The sequence below is a fragment of the Talpa europaea genome (assembly GCF_964194135.1).
Source record: "Talpa europaea genome assembly, chromosome: 7".
In the NCBI taxonomy this organism is placed as follows: Eukaryota; Metazoa; Chordata; class Mammalia; order Eulipotyphla; family Talpidae; genus Talpa; species Talpa europaea.
In genome coordinates, this window is record NC_140074.1 from 116,520,017 (window position 1) to 116,543,572 (window position 23,556).

General features: G+C 44.0%; 1 protein-coding gene across 4 annotated transcripts in view; it reads right to left on the reverse strand.

Annotated features, from left to right (window-relative positions):
• IGF2BP1 (insulin like growth factor 2 mRNA binding protein 1) overlaps positions 1-10,200 on the reverse strand; it is a gene marked incomplete at both ends in the record, with an annotated part of 36,507 nt that extends 26,307 nt beyond the window's left edge. For all 4 annotated transcript variants that reach the window (XM_084237725.1, XM_084237724.1, XM_084237723.1 and 1 more), the window contains 2 exons: positions 8,799-8,859; positions 10,026-10,200. In XM_084237725.1, coding sequence (XP_084093851.1) covers positions 8,799-8,859; positions 10,026-10,200 — 236 coding nt within the window. The remainder of the gene's footprint in view (positions 1-8,798; positions 8,860-10,025) is intronic.
• Between the last annotated feature and the right edge of the window lie 13,356 nt (positions 10,201-23,556).

A 23,556-nucleotide genomic window follows, 5' to 3' on the forward strand; every position in this document is an offset into this window, starting at 1 on the left:
CAAACCAGTCTTGTTAAATATTTTCTTGTGTGGAATTTTTGGTTATAAACATATATCTTTAACACCTCCATCCCCCTAGAAATGGCTAAATGATTGAATGGCAAAGAACACACACACACACACACACACACACACACACACATACTCTCTCTATGAAATCGCTGACCATGGGGCATTATACAAGGACCTGGACAGACTGCATTCCTTTTTCTTGTTGGTTTATAAGGAAACTACTCCATCAAATCAGTGAGAGCCAAGGATAGGAAAGAAAAATGATCTCACAGAGATAAGAGGATACTTGTGAAGATCAGTTTATTCCACCCCTGCTGACCCCCAGTTTATTCTGGACAGATACCATTCCACCTTATTCTAAAAGTCAGCATCTGTCTCAGTAATAAGCAGAGGAAAAACCTCTGCAGGCAACAAATTTCCCCTTTTTTTACATTAAGTAAGAAGTTGCTGGACGGGACACTCTATAAGAGGAATGAATAAAGTACTCTCCTGTTCGAACCCTGGGGCCTTCTCAGCCAACATCCCATTATGTCTAGTCCCTGCTCCCAACACTGGTTGCAGTCACCAAAAGCCATGTCTGTGTAGGATCATCTTTGCCCTTTAATTTAAGGCTCTGTCTCTAAATCCTGCCAAAGCAACTGTTCTCTGTTACAGTTGGACTTCTCCTCCCAAGCCATTTAAAGACCTGGAGGAGGAAGTAGAATAAATATTTCTAACTGAGTAGATATCCTTAACAAGTTTACTCCATCCAACAGCCCCCACTTTAGTTCCTGTCTCCCCTCATTTTCTCCTCCTCAGAGTACCTAAATGGAAAGTTGACAAGCCCCAAGCAATCCCAAATGCTACTCCAGAAAAGAGACAAACACACATCATTCCGCATAAAGTAATTGTAAAACCCTTTATAGTAACTGATTAAAGTCACAAGCCTATTAAATGGCTAAAACCACCTCCGGATTGGAAGCCCTTCCCCTCCTCACCCCACTAAGAAAAAGTTCACTCTTCACTTCCTGGGCTGAGATGTTGGAAGGGGCTGAGGGGCTGAGCAGATGTGCACCCTTTAACAGGGAGGGCTGAAGGGAGGAAGTGGACCAGTAGGTAAGTTCTGAGCACATCTCTGCGGACTGTTTCCAGACCAGGGGACCAAGAAGAAAAAGGGAAGCCACAGTGGCTCTGCCCTCCAAGAGGGCACAGGAAGAGGGCAGTGGATACAGCTACTTCCCAGGCGTCCAGAGACCCCGAAGGTCCACGGGGTTAGCTTCCCAAGAGCAGGATGTTAAGGAAAACCTGCCCATTCCCCATCAGATAGGAAAGCGCTCTTGTTTCTTCCTTCCTGAGACCCAAGAGGGCTCACAATGTCTCCTTCATTCTGAATCCTTACACCTTCCCCCATCTCCAGGATTTGGGTGGTTCCCCCACTCGTGTTACTACCCTATGTAAACTATGACAGCAGCCTGAAATGTGAAATTTAAGCTCAGAAGCTGGCATTCTCAGGACAGTCCTCAGTCTCCACTGTGCTTTCCCCATCTCTCCAAGCCTTTGGCTCAGAGGATAAGAGATGCGGTGGTGGTTACAACATACTAGGGACTCTGGGAGGTCACCCTGGTGAGTTTCATGTCCCTCCCCCCACCCTAAAGGTGACCTTTTCCTTTCAGGATGCAAATAGTTATCAAGGCAGCCTACACACAAAGCCCCCTGGTATGGCTCACCATCGCTGTCCATATAAAACACAAACCCAACTCACTAAGGTACTTAAAAACCCTAACCTACTGCCCTAGATAGATGTCCCCGACTGCCACTCAACCGCCCAAAGACAGGCAGCAAGAGGCACATACCTTAAACAAATAATTAACAACAACTGATGGGTAACAGCATCAGTTTACAGTAACAGAAACTGAGGCTTATGGAGGTTAAGGAACTTTTCCAGTTCCCCAGTGAGTGCCTGACTTCAGTTTCTTGTTTAAACACTGAACTTTTTACTGGCGAGACCTTTCCTCCACTCTGCTGGAGGGTAGGAGTGACCCAGGATAGGTCCTGAGACGTCACCTACAGAGCTTCCTCCCTCCTTGAGCCTCAAGAATTCCAAATGATTCATCTTCAGCTCCTATTGCCAAAGAACTCAGACCCCGTAAACAACCTTTATACACAACAATTTTTTTTTATTTCGGATTCTCTGATTTCTCCTCGTAAAGATTCTAACTAAATCCAATCAACTAAACTAAACTATCCAATCAAATTTCACTCAGACTTAACATTTTCCATTTCAAGTGGCCAAAACATCTGAATGAAGGGCTAATTTTTTAACTGAAACACTGAAGTTTTCCTTAATCCTCTTTTCGTAAAAAAAGATGTGAGGATTGACTACACTCCAAGGAACAGACATGGTGGAGAGACATGGAGAGAGAAAATGAAGAGGAAGCCTCCATGTCTGCCTTCTAAGATTTTGTCCACATCCCTTTTCTGAAGTGTGAGCATAATTCCCACCCATCCTGCCAGGTCCTTTATATGCCACCGAGATGGCACTAAGAGTCAGACTTGTGCTGAGGGATCTTGAAAATATCTGGACAATCCAGTCCCCAACACCTTTGAATCACCCAGCTGTTTTTTACTTCATTCAAAAAGCAGCTCAATGATGGCTAGCGTGCTCCATGGCCCTGCCATTGAGACAAGCACATCAAACCCTGGGCCCCTGGAACAGGGGGCCGTCTGGTGGCATTTGTTCTGTATGCAATTCCATTTAGGTGTTTTGCAATCGGATTTTAAAGCCATGACATCAGGACCTACTTTTCTCCTGAGGGTTTTACCCATAACCAACACATTTATTTCAAGCTGTCTGTGTTTAGGGTGAAAGCTTGTTCAAGCTGGCTGTCCCTTCATACCTCAGCAATTTCTTGTACACCTACTGTGCTGCAAATACAAGAAGGGCTTACAAAGCTGACTGCTTTTCCAATAGTAGGATGATTCCTTCCCACCCACTAAAAAACTGTCCCCCTCTGAACAAAATCTGAGCCGCTCCCCAAGTTTTATTTGAGTGAAGTTACCAAACAGGGAGCTGAACACCCCTGTTGTGTGTCCTTGCAATGGAGTGAGTTATCACAGGCACTTCCTCTCCTGGACCACCATTTTCTAGCCAAATCAAATTTTTGTCAAAAAGGTAATGAGCATGGACTTTCTCTGGTGCATGATTCTGTGAGAACAAAATCTTTGCTTGCTTTTGTTTGGACGAGCATTTAAAAAGGTGTGGGAAGGGGAAGAAATGTGCTCTGCACAGTGGAAATGGGTGCAAATGTGATATTAACATGGACTCAAACCCTGGAGCTACCCTGAGGAAGGCTTCAAAGTCTAGCCATTGGCCAACTGGAACACTAGTTTAATTTTTTACAGCATGCACAAAACCCACCACAGACCCTCTGGTTACTCTTACTCCCCTTGTTTTTGTTTCAGCCAGCCTTGGGGACATGGGGACAGTCCATTTCTCAAGATTACAGATGATCTCACACTGTTGACTCTTCAAGTCTCTGCCCTATGGCCAAGGTGCCTCAGCCCCTGGGAAAAGGCAAGGACGACCTGCACCTCCATTTTCTCTCCACCTCTCTCACCCTCCTTTCCTTTACCCACCCTTCCTCTCTCAGCCTCTTCACTTTATTTGCCCCCACCGGCTTTTCTGCTTCTGCCTTAGAATGAATGGAGAGTTCTTAAGACAGCCGGGGGGGGGGGGGGGGGGGGGGGGGGGGGGGGGCTTCTGCAGAGGTCTGCGCCCCAGCAGGCGCAGGAGGGGGACTCTCCACGTGGGGAAGCCGCAGGGAGATTTGGGGCCTGGGGGTTCCCAGAGCTAAGGTGAAGCTGTTTGCAGGGGCGCCCCAGCCTGGGGTCTTGGACTCTGGGAAAGGAAGCCTTCCTCAGAGACCCAGGCCTGCGGATGTTCTCGGGCAGGGGCTTGTTCAAAGGAAGAAGGCGGGGGCCCGGCGCGGAGCGGGCGCGGAGGTTGCGCGGCCGGGGTGGGGGGCGGCGGGCGGGGAGGGGCTGGGGCAGCAGGGCCGGCGCGGGCTCTCCAGGAAGCGCCTCCAGCGCCCGGCGACTTTCTCTGTTTTTTGAAAAGGGGAAGGGAAGGAAAGCAAAAATAGCCTGTCCTTCGTCGAATCTGCCGAATCTACCATCCGTCTAGGAAACGGCGTCTGCCACCCCCTCCTCTCCGTGGGTCGCTGTGCGCCTCCAGCCGCTCTCCTCTTTAAAAGCGAAGCGGGAAATCCACCCCAACCCCCATCTCTCTCTCTCTCTCTCTCTCTCTCTCTCTCTCTCTCTCTCTCTCTCTCTCTTTTTCCCTGTCTGGAATTTCCAATCCAGGACTAACTCGTCTGATTTCTCCAGTCTCCCCTGCTGCTTTTTTCCTCCCCTTTTCTCTCCCTAACACCCCCATCCCCAAAATCTAAGCTGCACTTTCTGGAAGACATTAGCCATATTTTAAAAATCTTTTAATAGGATGGGGAGCGAACAAGACTACGTTTAAATTTTAACAGCTGGCAAAAATGCCTGTTCTTCAAAAGCCTTCGGTTTATACACTGATTCTAAGGCCAACATTATTACTACCACCCCAAAAACCAACACAGGTATAATCCAATACAGATCCCTTCAACGAAAAATTCTTAAACCCCTACAACTAACACGTGCTCTCCCCCTTTTCACTCAACTAAACCAGATCTGAACTTTTTTAAAGTCTTAAATTGTATACTCATCAGTCCATCTCAATGATATCTTTGTCAACTGGCTGTTACACATTAAAGTATAAAATAAACCCCCAAAATAAAAGTCTTAAAAATATCCAAACACATAAAGTAGATCCAAATAACATACATTAAGGTAATTTTAAAAGATTAGAAGCCCAGAACCTTTGAATCAAGTATCTTCCAATTACTAATGTCATGCATTTCATCTCCAAACATAATTACAAGAATGTTTTGCTCTTTTCCCACCAAAAATGGTGCCATTAAAACTTTACATTTGGAACAGTTAACTATACTTTGAATAAATTAGTGATGAGAATTATAATTCTTCCCCTCTTTACTAAAAAGTTCTCCATCTGGGAAACCACTGGAGCAAATATCATCTTTCTACTGTGGGTCAGAAAATAAGGGGCTGTGGTAACCCACCACTCTTGCAAGGCACAAACACCACAGGGCTTACAAAAGTCATCTTGAAACACTAGTGACATCAAGTTAAGGATTTGTCTAGCAACAAAGAAAACTTAATTTATGAGTCTGTGAAGTTTAATTTCTAGGTGGAAATGAAAATGAAGAGAAGGAATCCTGATTTCCTATCCTCCTCCAAACAGTACAGAAACATTTAAGAATCAACATTTTTACTTATTTAAAGTCAAAAACTATAATAAAAAGCCTTTTACTCCAAATGTCATAAGCTGTTTCTACTTCAGACTTATTTATTGACTACAAGTCAGTTTTCTCTTTCAATCACAACCACTGAAAGTGCCTAAAAATTCTCCAATATTTATTATACTCCTTGGCTGTTTAAGACACCCACTCCTTGTTTTTTTTGTAGTACACCCAATTCATTTTCAGTGCCTTAGAACAATTTTCACTAAAAGCAAACCAATTCCTGAAAGCAAACTTTTTGCTTCTTTTGACATTTAGTGATCTAGTTATTTTAGAGCCTCCAGGAATCATTTAAAATTAGAAATATTTTTGCTATTTACAGGACATCCCTTTGCAAAGATTTTGAAAGTTGCTGGCTTTAGAATATTAAACTGCAACTTTAATATAGTTTGAACACTTTGTCCTGAGAGTTCTCACACATTGGCTTGGTTTTTAATACTTGGAAATTTAAGGAAAAAAATTATTAGTCCACATCATTTTAAGTGAACTTAAGAAACAACCATAAGCCAGCCTAAAAAACCCAAGTCTTTAACTTGAACACATTTCACTTAGAGAAATGCAATATATCTCTTCATTTTTTTTAACAGCAAACAACTTTTATTCTGATGACACCAGTTTGACAGTAGGTATGCTATCTTTAGGTCACATTCCTCCAGAAAAAAGGCATACAGTGGCAAATGAAACAAAAGTTTAATTCTCTTAAAAAGCAAGTCATTTCCTAAAGTAAACAAGTCTTAAGACGTACACCTTTTACCTGAACTACCCTTAAGTCTCTCAAAATAAAACATATATTCAAATCCTTGCTCCCACTGTTTTATTTTAAAAGCTTTTAGTTTTTCTCCTTTGTCCCACTGACAATGAATATACACAAATTCTCAAAACAAAAAAAAAAAGTCCAAAATGTTAACCAAAATTCCAACACTTAGTGAGGGGGCTAGGGAAGGTGACCTCAGGAATTAGTGTCATTCATTTGAAAAATTAAAATTAATTTGTTTTCAATTTATACACTGTTCAGATTTCTTGGGTACTTAGTAAGGTACAAATTATATGTCTGAAGTAGATACAAAGTTAAAACAAAATATAATACTTCCAAAATCAGGGTTGCTCAGGTAACTGATAATTTTCTCTTTTGAGATTTCCCCTCTTAAAAACAAAAACACCACATCCCAGGAAACACTGAGATTGTCCTATTTTTATGAATCTTTTAGAAATCTTTAAAATCTTAATTCACTTGAATGAAACCTAGTGAATCAGAGCCCTATTTTAAAGAGTGAAAACACAGGAGAGTACACATACACAATATATATAATCTGCTCATTTTGCTTAAAATATATCAGTTAATAAACTTGTCCCTAATCTATAGTCAAAAGATTGAAAAGCCAGTAACGAACCAACTGAATAAGTATTTTTCAGACATAACTAAAAACACATACCACAACAGGCTGCCTCAAAGAACACAAAATGATAGAGCAAAACTAACTTCATGAAAACAAACTTTTTTTTAAATTCTAAAACTTCAAAAATTGATTCATTCTAGAAAAATGAAGTGCCTTACCACCACCACCACCCCAAAAATAAAATAAAACTGAGCACAACTGACTCAATGTTTGTGCTCCAAAATGATTTCAGGAAGGGAGAGAACACAAAAGATCTAATTTAATATGGGTGTGTAAAGGAAGATTTTGTACCCACTCTTCTCACAAACCCCACCCCTTCCCAACTCAAAAGAGCCCTCGGTAATGCATTTTGGAGGGAACAAGAAGCCTAGAAATGACTTGAAAGCAAGCAGATGGTTTTTAAAAAGATCCATAAATACAGAGCACCATGAAAATTAAAATACAAATGTTTGGGGTTCCATTTCATCACATTTTGCTTTTTCTCTTACTTTTCCCCTTCTTCCCTTTAAAATTTAAACCATCCAGAAGAGCACAAGAAAAAATTTCCACATATTTCAGAATTCCACTCTGGGTTATTTCTCATCAATATGTTTCAAACACTGAAGTTTTCGATTCAAGTCTCTACAATCTTCTCATTAAATCTACTGTGGTGTCAGTATATGTTTGTATGATTCTGTTATTCCCATCTCTAGAAAATGTTTCAAAATAATAAGACTTCTGTCCTTCCTTCCAATTTTACTGCTGCTTGACTCCTAACTCTAATTGCCTTTCCAATAAGAGTATTTCAAACCCTTGAGATTAAATCACAAGCTCTATAAACATAGTTACAAGCCATATTGATCATCTATAGATACAATAGTTCCAAGTTACTGAACTATCTCAAGCTAAACCACTGCACAGATTTTTATCTCCCATGAAACTTTCCAGATCCTTACTCCCCAAAAGAGCACAACCACCCACCCCAATCCTTCCCCCCAGAAAAAGCCAAAGACTATTCTGAAATGCATGTAGCAAGTTACCAGTTGAAATGAAGAAAGGGGGGTGGGATAAGATCAAAGATTTACTGGAGATTGAACAGGAGAGAAAACTCTGCACTGTCAATATGTTTAAAATACCACTTGAAAAATCAGAAAGACTCTGCCATTATTCTTCCCTGCCAGAGTTCAATTAAAGATTTGAAATACAACATGAAATCAGATTTGTAGATAACATGATAGAGGTACCAGAAAGGTACTGAAACATGAAAACACACACACACACACACACCATTCATCCAAAGAGTTGTAGACCCTCCAAAGAGCCCCAGCTCACAGCCTGAACACAAAGCTCTCACCCCAGATGGTCCCCTTGTAACAATGGACTGAAGGAGTGGGGGCTTGGGGGCTCAGAAAGGATAGTACAGCCAAAGCATATTCTTTGGAAAATCTATTTGTGGGGAACCAGGCCATGTGAGGGCTTGGAGTAGGGATGGAAAAAAAAAAATAATGTCCTTGCGGGTTGCAGGAATATAAATAAAGCACAAGTGTGAGAGGATTCTTTGGGAGGTAGGAACTCATTCCATTTCCTCTAGGGAGTCTAGAAAGACACTCCCCAAGTCCATGTAAGAATTATGAGGGATGGATGAGGAAAAAGAGAAAAAAGAAAAGGAAGACTGCTAGGAAGTTGCAGAAATGTCCAGGAGTTTGAACTCTTCAAAGATTTACATGCTGCCGTACAAAAATGGCCCCACACACCTTGAACAAACTCCACAAGGTTTCTCCCCTATTGATTTTTTCCTACACTTCTCCAAGTCACATCTCTTAGCACACCCCCCCAGCACTAGCTTATTTTTTTACAAGCTGTAAACCACCCATTACAAGATCTTAGCCAACCTTCCCTCCCTGCCCCCAACATCCGGAGTTGGGGGTAGGAAGGCCAGCAAAGGGTTTCTTCCACTGGAGACTCTATGGACCCCTAAGACTGGCCCTCAGCGTCCCCTGCCCCCCCCCCAAGAGCTCTTTCCTACCTTTGTTTTTTGGGGACCGAGTGTTCAATCTCTAGGCGTTTTCCTTGTAATTCCACTTTCCCTAAAAATTAAAAGGAAAAAAAAAAAGACAATATGAGAGCTTGAAGGGGGTGGGAGAAAAGAAGGAAAAAGACGGTATTAGGGTAATTCAGGAGTTCCTGGGGTTTGAGACCTTTCCTGGGAATCCAGGCAACGGGTTCCGAAGCCGGCAGGGAAAAAAGTCGCTACCGGAAAGGTGGAAATCTATAAATTCATTATTATACCTTAATTTTTGTTTTGTTTTCTCACCGAGGCTATCTGAATTGTGGATCGCGCTGGGAGCCTGATTAGGGAGAGGTGCGGGGGCGTTTGTGTGAGCCGGCCGCCTACAAGCTCCCAGATATCTGGAGAAGGGGCCGCGAGAAAAAGGGGGCCCCATGTCTCCGAAAGTGTGTACCAGGGGTGGGGGGGTGCAGAATGAAACTTTTATTTTTTTCCGTCGAGCCAGGGTAAGGGACTTGGGGGCGGCGGGGTGGTCACCTGTCGGGGCCGGCAGGGAGGAGGGGTCCTGGGGGAGCGGCGGGGGGCCCCGCAGGGAGGGACCCTCGCGGCCGCGGCGCGCTCCTTTCGGCCCAGCCCGGGCGTCTCGGGAAGCAGCATGGCGACCCTGCGCCGCGCCGCCGCGCCACCCGGCTCACGCCCCACTTTCAAATCAAAATGGCTCAAGACCCAGGCCCTGGGCGGGAGGCGGGACCCCCACTCCTCCCCGAAGGCCGCAGCACCCACGGAAACCCAGGAAATGGGAAACGCAGCTGGGTCGCCCTACCGGGCCTGGAAAGGCCTAGGGCGGAGGAAGGGGAGCCGGGGGTGTCCCAGCTGCCCTGGAAGGGAGGGGGGCGTCCAGCCGCGGATAGGGAGGGGCTGACGTGAGAATAACGCCCAGGCGCCCGACCCACAGTCGAGACCCCCCACCACTGCCCAAGGGGGTTCCCGCCCCGTCGGGGGGTGAGGGGGGGGGGAAAAAGAGGGTCACCTTACTAAAGCTCCAGCTCCTGGGCGCTGGAAGGGGGCGAGGGATTCTCGAGTGTCTCTGCACGGGGTGCGGAGGCGTCGAGGAAGGGTGGGCACGGAGGCTGGGCCCCCCGAGTCTGGGGGAGCGGAGTTGGCGGGCGGGCTCGGGGACGCGGGGCTCCGCGCGCCGCTCGCGGGCTCCGCGGTGTTTTGTTCGGGAGGTGGGCGCGCTCTTACCGGAGAAAGTTTCGATGGCCTTCATCGCCCAGTGCTCGTCGGGGCAGTCCACGAAGGCGTAGCCGGACTTGACCAGGAACTGGCCGCTGTAGGAGATCTTGTGCTCCGCGAACACTTTCTCCAAGTCCGCGGGGGTCACGCTCTCGTTGAGGTTGCCGATGTACAGCTTGTTCATGGTGGCGGTCTCGGGCAGGACGCGTCCCTGGCAAGGCCGAGCGGGCGGGTGCGCGCGGCGAGCCTCCTAGGCCGAGAGGCGGGAGGCCGTCAGCAGGCGCCGCAAACTTTCTTTCCACCCCACCCCTGAAGTTGTCCGGAGCCCGGGGCGGGAAGGGCGGCCGGCGGGCGCGCGGCGGTCTCGGGGGAGTTGGGGAGGCCGGAGAAGTGGCCGCGGCGCGCGGGAGGCTGAGGACGCGGCGCAGCTCCTTCCCTTCAGTCCGAAACCCCTCCGAGCGGGCTGGTGTGTCACGTTTCTCCGCGGCCGCCCTGGCGCCGCCTCTAAATAAAATCGACTTGGAAAAAAAAAAAAATGGAGCGGAAAAAAAAAAAAGGACGAAGCCACGTGGTGAAAGCCCCCACCCACCCTGCAGGGGAAGACCCCTGACGCCGCCGGTCCCGTCCGCCCCGCAGCCTAATCCGGGCCCACCAAGCTCCCGCCGCGGGGGAGGGGGGCGCGCAACTCACCCTCGGGGTGAACCGCCCCAGCCCGGAGCGCCGTCCCGGAGCGCTACCTGCCCCCTCCCCCTCGGCGAGAATCTGGCCCCCGGGAGGGCGCCCCGCCCCCACCCGCCCGGCGGCCCCCGCCCCGGCTGGGGGAGGGTGGTCGGGCCAGACTCTCCCGTCTCTTCAGGGGTGAAATGCACGGTTATTTTTTAATCGTGTGGTGGGAGGGGGGATTTGCCCACCCCGGTTCCCTGCCAGCGACTGACAGGCGGGGGACCGCCAAGATAGACAAAGAGAAGCCGAGGACTCTGGGGTCTTCAGGAGGTGGTCGCGCGAGCCAGGGATTTAAAAAGAAAGGCGCCTTTTCCCTCGGTTGTGACGGGGCGACGGCGGTGGGGAGGGTCCCCAGCCTTTCCGGCCCCAACCCCGTGAGACTCCCTCGCCCCTGGTATCCCGGACCCAGGGGCCCCGCGCGCGCGGGACTGGGAAACGGGGAGCCTTGGGGGTCGCGTTTGGGAACGCGAGATCCGCAGGAAAGCCTGTTTCGGGGTTCCCACGGGAGCCAGGGTGGCTCCCACCCGGGGTCCGGCTGTTACGAGAAAATGTCTCGGGGGCCCGGGGGGGGGGGAACGCGCGCGGCTCCGGCCCAAGATGACCCCAGGGGCAGGGCGGGGGAGAAGGAAGAGGAGGGGTCGCGCGAGCAGCCCCGGGCGCCCCGAGAGGGGAGGTCTCCGGCAGGGAGTGGCCGCGCGGAGAGCCCGCTCCTCCGGGCGGGGGCGGACAGGTGGAGTCCCGGCGCCCGCCCCACCCAGGGCGTGGACGGCCGCTTTCCCGGCGCGGGGTTCGGGCCCCGGAACTTTGTTTGGGGTGCAGGATTCGGATCCCGGCGGGAAGGCGCGCGAGGGGCCGAGGGCGGGGGACCGCGCGCCAGGCCCCGCCCCCGTCCCCAGGTCAGACCCGCGGGGGGAGGGGGTAATTTCCGCTCCGCGCTCGGGGAAGCGAGGGGCGGGAGCGGCGGGGAGGGGGCGAGCCCCTCCCCCGTCCGCTCCTGGGGAGGGGGAAGCGGATCCGCCCTGGTCCCTTCCCTCGCCTTTGACCAACTCGCTCCGGATCCCCCGGCCCCGGGAACCCCAGGGACGGACCAGACTGGGCGAGGGGCGACACGTGGGCGGTCGCACCCCGTCTCGGCGGTGGGGGAGGGGGCGGCTCGCCGCGCGCCTCGGAGTCCCGGATACGCGGCGCGGAGCGGGACGCGCGGACCGCGCGCAGCCGGGATCCCGGCGCCGTGGCGGGCGAGGCCAACGAGTTTCCCGCGGCGGGGGCCGGGGCCGGGGCCGGGGCCGCGCCCGGGGGGTGGGGGGGCGGAGAGCGCGGCCCGGGGACCCCGGGGCCGTCCCGCCCGGCGAGCCGGGGAGCGAGTGGGGTGGACCCCCCGTAATGCCCGGCTACCTGAGCTGGGCGGAAGCTCAGTTTGGCTCCAGGTTCTTCGGGAAAGAGAAATAATTGTGTCGGGGGGCACGTGTGCTGCGAGGGCAGGTGAGGAAGGGGGTCACTCTCCCTTTCCCGGGCCCCGACCCATTGTCTCAGTCGCCTGCGGCCCGGACAGACTCCGCAACACGTGTTGGCTACACCGATATGAATGCCTTGGGTTTTTTTTTCCCGTAGTATTATTTTTTGTTTGCAGAGTCAGCCCACTGACTGCGCCCTGGGCGCACCGCTCCTCCGCCGGGCTGTTTCAGACCGTCCCCAAAGTCGGGACTTGCAGACTCCACGCAGCACCTTTGTCCCCCTCCCCGTGTTCCCCGCGCGCAGAAAAGAAATGGGGGGCGGGGGAGGGCTTCCAACTCGCTTTCTTCATCTCCACCACCTTCAAAACCCACCCTCCAGATCCGCGTTTTGTTCTAAGCAGCCACGTGTTTGTCGGATTTTTGTTTTCGTGAATTTTGTCCTTTCCGAGGGGCGACAAATTTAAATACTATAAGCTATTAAGTGCTGGGTAGAAAAAAAAATGTTTTCTATCCAAGGAGGAAGACATCTGCATCCCACCCCCACGGCTCCTCCAGCCCTCCCCCGGTCCTGACTCTTAATCCCTAGTCAGCTCCTGACCATAAACATAATTTTAAAACAAACCGAAGAGTTGGGAACGGAGCCTGCCACATAGTAGGCCTTCAGTAAACATTTTTGAAAAGAGCAACAAGCTAACATAAACTGCAGAGCACAGAGAATTCAGAGGAAAATGAAGAGTCGCGGGTGGGGGCGGGGGATATCTTGGCCAGAATGTGTGGGTCTGTTGCCCAGGGACTTCTCTGGGTGATCTGTACGGACTTTACTGAAAGAGCAAAAAGAAGGTCTCAGAAAGGCTGTTGTGTGCCTTGGCCCTTGCTAAACAGGAGCCCCAATCTCCTTAAATCTTTTGTCATATTGGGGTCCAAGGAAGAGACTACTAGGGCATTCCACTTCCCAGAAACTTTGAATTCTGTTCATTTCATTTAAATCTTTAGGAATTAATAGAAGCATCTCTCAGGTTTTTTTTTTCCCTGGGGAAATATATCCACTACACTATCTCTTTATTCCTAAAACAAAAGCAAGTTACACACCACCAAATAAAAGTCCATCCAGATCTCTAAATGGCTGTATCTTTTCCCTACCCTGGTCAAAGGGAAGCAAAAATTTTAATCATAATCGAATTCAGTTCATTTTTAGGATGAATTTTTCCATTTAAAAATATAATAGATATAAATGTTACTTGAAATGAATCAAGGCAGTTTTGGTTTTTGTTTTTGTTTTTGGTTGGGTTTTTTTTTTTTTTTTTGGTTTGTTTTTTCTGTTTTACAATGATAGTAGAGAAAAAATACAAATTTATTAAATTAAAAATGTACCAACTATTGGTAAGTTGCAACTGATTAGTTCTTTTTAAAAATCAGCTGTTTCAGTGAATTCTTGTTCCCCCTCACCCCCAGGGCTTCTATGCATAGTTAGAGGCTGCAAGAACACAAGAGAGAGGAGACAGCTGGGGTGATATGCAGACCTTTGTAGCCCCCAAATCAGTTTGCCTCAGTGACCTGGCTATTTTAGGCTGGGGCTGGGGAACTGAATGATGTGGCTGGTGCTTCATCTCTTCCCTCTGAGCCAGCCCAGCACTAAAATTAACTTGAGAAGTTTTATGTCTTGTCAAGACCCACATTCCTAGGTTAGGGAGAGGAATGGGCAGTTTGGAGATGCCAGAATTTAGCATCTTCCTTTTCTTTGTTGTTGTTTTAATATTAAAGACAGCTAATAAACATTGTATTTTTTTTTCCTACACAACTTTTTTGGAAAATATAAGTCTTCAGTGCAGAGTTAAATTTAGTTTGTGAGAGTAAAATAGCCGAAGGATAAATTGTTTGCTTACTTAAATAATGATTACTTTTATTGTTGTTATACTTGTTCTTCCTCTTCCTCCCTCATTTTTCCTGGTGAAGTGTTTGGTCTGGTTACAGAATTCAATTCTCTGAATTCAGAAACACTGAAAGTTTACTCCATTTTAAAGATGGAATTCTGATCCATTTTCCTTTTAAATAAAACACAATTTTTTAAAATTGGAAACAAAGTGAAAATATCAATTCCATCATTGTCACACAAAGTTAATTTTATTTTTAAGTATTTCATTCCATTTTTGTCCATTTATTATAGTTCTGTATTTTATCATCTTATTTTTATATCTCAGTTTTTAACTTGATGTTATTTTCCCAAGCTGCCTAAGTTTTCATAACCATCATTTCTTAGCAAAAGTGTTAATATTTAGTCCAGTAGATATAAACGAATAATTACTTGTTTTTTTAGATATGTAGGTTACATTAAAAAAATTTTTTTTTACTTTTGTCAGTAGTGCTGAGTAGATATTCTGGGACATATAACTGTTTTCCCTTTTAAATTCGCACCTTTGGATAAATCCCCAGAATATATATTGCCTTTTAAATCTAATATTTATCGATGAATTGCTATTTTAAAAGTTTAGCCTGTTTTACAGAAGAGAACACAAAAATTGGAAGTCAAGTAAGAGGAAAATATATTTACATGAAATTTTTCTATTTATTTTCTAATGAATCAAATTTTAAAATAAGAGTGTGATTTCTATGAAATATAGAAAAAGGAAACTTCATATTTCCTAACATTTAGCTTCTTTGACTTCAAAGTTTTTGGAGGAATTTGCTTTTATTTGCTTGGTTTTGTTTGTTTTGTTGTTTGTTTGTTGTTGTTATTAATTGGGATATTTTGTTTCTTCCTGCAACTTAAAGTTTTAGTGTAGTCCTTTAAGTGCCTATAAACTTTGAAAAAGTGTGAATTAGTCCCAATTTAAAAACACATGCAGCATTTTCTACTGTCAAATAAATAAGGATAATTATGTGTTTAAGATAACTTGTAATATATAAGACAATTGTAAGCAGAAAAGGAAAATTTCCTTCAAATTATCACTCAAAAATGTTCACTGCTTAAAACCTTAACAGGAAAAGTGTTTATTCCAGAGATAGAAGAGACTAAAGAAGAAAAAAGAACTTTTAGAAAAAGCATTTGTTTTTCTATGGGTTACACTGTGTGACAAAACTGTTCAATTTTTTTGTTTTGACTCAGATTTGCAGTCTAGAAACTTTCAGATTAGGAAGGGAATTGTTTATTTAATCCACTTTTATAAAATGGATGTTTCCAAATTCAATGTGTTAGTACATTAAGCTACACTACACTAGCCCCTATTAACACATGTAAAAGAAGTAGTCAATGACATTCCTCACTATACTATTCCTGTCTTTTGCATTTTTCACTCCAAAATCATTTGGTTAAAAGATAATGAACAACTTTGTTTTGTCCCTAGTTTGTACAAAATGCAAAATGAATCACTCATTCATTTGGGGGAAAATTGTATACTTCAAGAAAAGACAAGGATGTAAATGTTATTTTTCAAAATAAAACAAATTGTAAAGCAACAAAAAGAGGGACTCCACACCCAAATATTATTTACAGTGGAGATATCAATACTAAGACAATTTTGTACTTGAAATCTACATATCCTTTTTAAGTATTTAAAAGATATTAATTCAAAATGAATCAGTTACAAAATCAAACTGCATGGAATTCATTTGATTTTCATTACAAAACATCTATGCTTTTTAAGACTAAGAGAATTTTTCGAGCTGAAAAGTAAATTATTTTTGTCTACTTGGCTAAACATTTTACCCTTGATAAGATTAATTGATTTTACTCCTGTTTCTACTTAGGATTTTTTTTTTTCAGGAGCTGTCTCAAATATTTCTGAGTGCTTCAGAGGTGGTGCCACTAAGAGTTCTTTATAAATATATATATTTAAGTTTAAAAAATTAATATATTTATCACTAAATAATCACTAATATTTCATAACACTAAAACCACTTCAGTCTGCCTTTGTAAAACAAAAAAGTTTTACAAAGAAAAGGGACCCAGCCTAATTGTGTTATTTTTTTCAAAACTGGCTGACTAAACATATAATTCTAAAAGTGATATTTGATTTTCATGGGTTAACAAGTTAGACAGACTTTGGGTCCACCCACCTCTTCCACAAACCCCCTCAATTTTTTAAAGAATTACTGTTAAGGCAACTTACATTCTTAAACATTTCCTGAAAGTATTTGATCAGCATTTATATGATAAATTATTGAATAAAATTGTATGATTTTCTTTTCTTTCTAAAATGTGTTTATAAAGTGTGTAGTAAACAAATAGTAGTAGAGTGATTTCTAAATTGCTTTGAAAAGAGATTCATGATCTTTCCCTATCTTCCTCTTCCTCCCTGCCCCTCCCCCTCCCCCTTTCGCTTGCCCCCTCCTTTTGTTCCTCCATTTTTCTTCCTTCTCCCGACACTGTCAATTCCTTTCCTCCTCCCCCTTTACCTTTACCCTCTTTTCAATTTTTCTTTTTCTTTGTTACTCGTCTTCCCCTTTTTATCATCCTCTGGCTCCTCTGTCCCTCAACCCATTTTCTTCCCTCGTTTTAATCAATACACCTATCCAAACTTTCTATCCTTTTCTTCATTCCTGCCCTTTTTCTTCTCCCTCTTCCTTTATCACTACCTTGTTATCATTCAAACTGTTCTTTTGGCTAGAAGGGAAGGATGCAGAGATGCTTGAATTCTTTTATACACCAAAATGAAAAAATTGTTACATTTTTAGGAGAACCCCAAGGTGATTCAGCCCCTACATCTCCCCACTGTGCTTCCAACATTTATTGTCTGAATATTTACCAGACATCTTTGCTTCTTTGTGTCATTTTTCTGGGTCTCATTTTGCTTTTAACTGATTTTTATTAGCATTTTATGCATTAAATCCTTGAGGGCAAAGAATATCTAGCAGGGAGTCCAACACAGACACAGTACTGATAGGTGTCCAAAAATATAGATTAAGTAAGTAGCTCTCCTAATTTCTGAGGGTACCTGAAAAGAAGAAATGGTTAGTGTGATCAGATGAAACATCTTGCTCAGCCTGTGTTTCTTCTTTATTTTTTTCTTTTTGTAAATATGCTACAGCACAGTCATCAGTGAAATCTGGGTAAATGCAGTCATTCATAAGGCAGACTGGTCTATGTCAGGAACAGCAACCAAAGTGGGTAGCTCTGCGTTTGTCACTCCCTTGGCTTGTGCCTGTGAATGTTCTGTGCTCAGTATCCACTGATGAGCATCCTAGTCTATCCCTTGTATCTGATCAAACAGCCTCATATTCTTCGCAACTCAGGACTTCAAGCATCCACCAGAGTTAGTTGGCACATCCCTTTGCCATCTCTCTTGATGCCACACAACCAGGGTGACCATCTCCAGCTGCAAGCCCCAATGTACCCCTGCCAGGAGCTCTCAAAATCTCCCTTCTGGGAACTAGCCCTCCATTATCCATGTAGAGATCTGTTACTTTGTATGCCACCAGAAGATAACCTTCCATCCCAGTAGTTCCAGGATGCCTGGGACAGCCTTTTGTCCATAGCAGATATTTCTTGCATGTCCCAGCTAGCAAACACAGTTATGCCATTAAAGTGTAACACTCAAGGAGAACAAACCAATTTTTATAGCAGGCTATATTAAAAATTAAGGAGATCATGAAAATAGCAAACGGTTTGTTTTGTTTTTAATGTATAATACTTGTTACTAGCAAGAATATAGTGAAAGAAAACACGTCAGATGGCTGTGTGGGGGAACAATGTTAAGACAACAAAAACCTTTAAAAATTCATGCTGTTTGACATAGAAAGTGTACTTTTGAGTAACTTTTCTACCAAAAATCTAGTATATGAAATTTTTTATTCAGTCTTAAAAGGAAGGAAATTGTGATACAACATATAAGAACCTTGAAAATATTTCTGTTAGGTAGAACAGACCAGGTACAAGAGGACAGCTAATATGATTCCACATACATGAGATACCTGGAACAGCCAAATTCATAGAGAAAGTAGAATGATGGTTACCAGGGATGGGGAAGGCTTGGGGAGTCTGTGTGAAGTTTCCACTTGGGATAATGAGGAGGTTCTTTAAAAAATATATATATATATATTTATTTATTTATACACGCACTGGGTACAGTCAGAAGCACGGGAGGATGAGAGGATTCACCAGAGCCAGAGCAGGGAACAGAGCAGGCAGACTGACAAAATAAACTGCTCGGGGAGCAGTGGGCGCAATAGGAGAGGTCTGTACGCCATGTGGGACCCTCACCGGTGGCCGGGGATCGAACCAGCGCTGCAGAGGCTGTGGGCAGCTTCACAGCCCAGAGCTCAACTGCTGCACCACCAGGGGAGGCCCAAGGAGGTTCTCAAGATGGATGGTGAGATGGTTGCAAGACATTGTGAATGTATTTATCGCCACTGAATTTTACACTTGAAAGGGATAAAATTATAAAGTTCATATTCTGCATATTTCACCGTGATTTTTAAAAGGCAAAAACAAATGAACTTTTTCAAAATCTAGAAGAAAAAACTGTCTAGAAGAAAAAACTGTTAACTATTTAAGTGTTTAAAAATAGGGGAATATTTGAGTAAGTTTTAACAACCACTAGGTGAAATATTACGTAACCATTAAAATTAAGGATTTAGAAAAACTTTGAGGATGTTTTAAAAAAATGTACATCTCAAAATTGAGTATTCGGAGGCCTCCCTGGTGGCACAAGGGGTTAAGATGCAACCTATATAGCAATCCGCAACCTCTGCAGCATGAGTTTGATCCCCAGCCGGCCAGGGAACAACCCACGTGGCACAGCAGACCTCTCCTGACTCGCCCACTGCTCCCCTCAGCAGTGAACTTTGGTCAATCTGCCTGTTCTGTTCCCCTCTCTGTCTCAGGTGAATCCGCTCACCCGCCCCCCACATCTCTGGCCTGTACCCCAGCTCTTGTATGTATAAATAAATCAATCTTTCAAAAAAAAAAAAAACATAACTGAGTATTTGGGCTCATATACCCCAAATGCTTAGAAACATCTAAAAAAAAAAATGTGGAAAAAGTAGAAATTGCCCTGCAGAAACTATTGCACACGGACACCTGGAGACACATACAGGAATGTTTGTGCAGCATCATTTATAATAGCAAAGCCCAGAAACCATACAAAAGTCTATTGGCAGGAGAAAGGATAAAGAAAGCCTGAGATAGTCATGCAAGGGACTACTAGTGAGCAATGACAGTACAGTTACGGGGTACAGGAGTGGGTACCAACAGGGGTGATTCTCACAATGCACATCAGAGAAACTCAGAGAGGACCTCCCTGGTGGCACAGGGATTAAGTCTCAGCGCTATCAAGCTTTCCCCAGCCACTGCAGCATGAATTCCATCCTCAGCCAGGGAGCTGACCCACAAGGCACAGCAGCCCTCTCCTGTCTTGCCCACCGCTGCTCCCCTCAGCAGTGTATTTCAGTAGATCCTCCTGTTCTGTTCCCCACTCTGTCTCTAGTGAATATGCACACACACACTCTCTCTCTTCTGGACTGCACCCCAGTTCTTGTATGCATAAATAAAAAAGTAAATAAATCTTAAAAAAAAAAAAAAAGAAGAAACTCAGAGACAGGAATATTCACTTCATGGTTCTGGGTATGTAAGTTCAAAAAAACAGGAGAAACTTAACAATATCATTTAGGGCAAAACTTTAAAGAGAAGAGGCAAAACTTTAAAGAGAAGAAAAAGAATGATAAATAAATTTCCAGATGTGGTTCATCCTGGGAAGTAGCACAGGATGGTTGTGGAGAGGCTCAGGGAGCCTTTTAAAGATTCTGGGGATGTTCTAGTTCTTAACCTGAGTGATGGTTACGTAGTGTATTATTTTTAAAACTATTTGTGAAAATTTTATACTCTTTGTTAAGTATGAATATTTCATAATCAAATTTAACTGAAATGATTAAAAGTCTGAAAAAAATTAACAGTACCTCTTTGGTTTTTGAGGAATTAGTGACTCTATTTCTCTCCCTCTTAATTGTTTTTTCCAAGATTCTTATTCTAGACTATCACATTTTAATAACAAAAAAATTTTAAAGTCTAATGAATATTTAAATAAATCATCTCTTTATAAGTCAAATAGGGAGTAGTTTTGGATCATCCGCTATTCTCCTTCCATTAGCAACCAGGGTTGAGGGTTAACTGCAGCTCACCCTGATCAATCACGGATGTGGCTTGACTTTAGCTAAAGGTCTGATTAATTATATATGTATTCATAATAAACTGAGATGGTATGTGCTGAAATGCAGGACCAGCATAGTAAACAAGAGGAAGCAAGCACTGAGATTCACACCTGCCCTGTCTGTCCTGAGTTTTGCAGAAACATTGTTCCTTTCAGCTCCCATGCTTGAGTCATTTTCGTTTTCATTTGCCTTCACTAGAAACCTCTAACCGTGAAACCCATTTCTCCCTCATCAATCTGAGATTTTCTTGCTGTGGGATCATGTCTTTCGACACACTAGAAACCACAGGGCAGGCTCCATGTTGCTTGCTTTCTATATGTGAGTGGTTGCCATTATTTTCACCACATAAGATCGCCTGTATTTATTTCTCTACAAGCCCAACGTTTTAAAAAAAATTGTCTATCAGAAAATGCCATTAAAAATAGAAACTGGGATAAAACAAAATAAAAAAAAATGCATTGGTAAAATAATAAAAAAAAATTGTTCCCTATTGAGTGGCTAAGTAGAGCTTCTGTTATATACAAGTGGCAAGAGGTTATATTAATTCCAGCAAAAGCAAGGGGACTTAGAATTGAAATTTACCCATATGGCCTCTCCTGGAGCAAATGTCTAGTTTGAATTAGATGTCATAACAGGTTGAGAATATCCTAAGCATATCACTGCACCCACCTTCCTTCTAAGAGCCCTGGATCTGGACACCCTAAGGTTTTAGAAACATTATTCAGAACCAACTTTCTAGCACCTTGTTTGGAAGAATAGGTAAAAGAGCTGTAGAAAGAATACTGGAAAACATGATAAGCACCCTGAGGTAGTATCATTGTTTCTACCTTCTACATCAACTATACTACAGAGAGGTGGCATGACCAGGCACCTAACCCAAGGGTATCTGGAGTCCAAGTCTTCACTCTTGTCTTTACACCAATAGGACCTTTTAAAATCTCAAAGCAGCCCACACATATAAAAATTTTCCTTCCTATACTACATACAAAAATTTACTCAATCAAATATCTAAATGTAATTATTTAGGACATAATACTAAAAGTAAAATGAAAAACTGTGAAATTACTACTACAAAAACTGTAAGGGGCCTCCCCGGTGGCGCAGCGGTTGAGCGCTGGGTTGCGAAGCTGCCCGCAGCCTCTGCAGCGCCAGTTTGATCCCCGGCCACCAGGCGAGGGTCCCACATGGCACACAGACCTCTCCTGCCGCCCGCTGCTCCCCTCAGCAGTATACTTCGTCATTCTCTCTGTTCTACTCTCCGCTCTGGCTCTGGTGAATTCTCTCACCCTCCGGCACCTCTGACTGTACCCAGTGCTTGTATAAATAAATAAATAAATAAATCTTTGGGGGGGGAAAAAAAAAACTATAAAACTTCTACTAGGAGAAAACTTTTGTGACCTTGGCTTGGCAAAGATAGATATTGATTCATTAAAAAGCTGAATCAATAAATTGGACTTCATTGAAAAAATTTGAACTTCTGCTTTTCAAAAGATTCTGTTAAAAGAATGAAAAGACAAACCACAGACCAGAAGGATATATTTGTAAATCATATATCTGATAAAGACCTCGCAAATCTTAATAATAATAAAATAACCTCATCGCCCCCCCACTAGAAAAAAAAAAGGCAGAAAATTTGAGCAGACACTTCACCAAAGAAGATATATATTTGGCAAATAACACCATTAAAAGATAGTCAGTATCATTAATCATCTGAGAAATGTAAATTTAAGTCACAGTGAAATACCACTATGTTTATTACAATGACTAAAATTTAAAAGATTAATCACTGGGAAGACTGGAGGAACTGGAACTCTCCTACAGTTAGTCGGCATGCAAAAACATTACAACCACTTTGGAAAATAGTCTGGCAGTTTCTTTAAAAGTTAAATATGCAGGGGCACAAGGGGTTAAATCTCAGTGCTATCAAGCTATGGGCAGCCACTGCAGCAGGAGTTTGATCCCTGCCAGGGAGCTGACCCACATGGCACAGCAGACCTCTCCTGTCTCACCCGCTGTTCCCCTTAGCAGTGCATTCAGTAGATCAGCCTGCTCTGCTCCCCACTCTGTCTCTGGTGAATCCTCTCACCTGCCTACACCCCATCTCTTGTGTGCATAAATAAATAAACCTTTAAAAAATAATAAAATAAAATACCAAGTTGTAGACTTTAAAATTAAATGTATTCTATTAATAATGGGTCAGTTATACCTCAATGATGATGTTTTTCAAAATTCCACTGCTACCTTCTCTTCCTCTCTCCACCACTGTGGTTCATGTGATTATGGTTCATGCTCCTCCTCATGTCTTACAAGACCTTCAGGATCAAGCAGTCCTTGACCAAAACAGCAAAAGCAGAATTGTTCTGTTTTCTGGTGATGAAACTGGGAATGAAATAAAGTACAACTCCAAGAGAAGACACCGTATAAGCAAGAGGCTGGGTCTAAAAGGAATTGATATAGGGCCTCCCCGGTGGCGCAGCGGTTGAGCGCTGGGTTGCGAAGCTGCCCGCGGCCGGTTCGATCCCCGGCTGCTCCCCGGCCACCGGAGGAGGGTCCCGTATGGCGCGCAGACCTCTCCTGCCGCCCGCTGCTCCCCTCAGCAGTGTACTTCGGTCCTTCTGCCTGCTCTGCTCCCCGCTCTGGCTCTGGTGAATTCTCTCACCCTCCCGCGCTTCTGACTGTACCCAGTGCATGTATAAACAAAACAAACAAACAAACCAGCAAACAAATAAATAAAGCATGCCTCTATAAAAAAAAAAAAAAAAATTAAAAAAAAAAAAAAAAAAAATAAAAGGAATTGATATAACCTTTTGATTTCTTCAATATTTTTCAAGTTTATTCTAGACTATCATATTTTAATAACACATTTTTTTAAAAGTCTAATGAATATTTTGATAAATTACCTTTTATAAGTCAAATAAGGAATAGTCCCCTGCACCTCTGTCCTGTACCCCAGCTTTTGTATGCATAAAAATAAATAAATCTTAAAAAAAAAAGAAACATAAAAAAAAGAAGAAAAATAGAATCCCAGCACTGTAGAGGGAGTGGGGAGTTGGAAAATGACCCTTTTCCATCACCACAATAAAGATAGGTTCAAGCAAGAATCACCAACAGTTGCTGAATAAATCTGAGAGTACAGGAAATCTGACACCGAAGGGGGCATTTGCATTGTCATAGAGTGTCTCCCAGTAGATCGCTTATTAATTCTAAGGAGAAAAATAGTA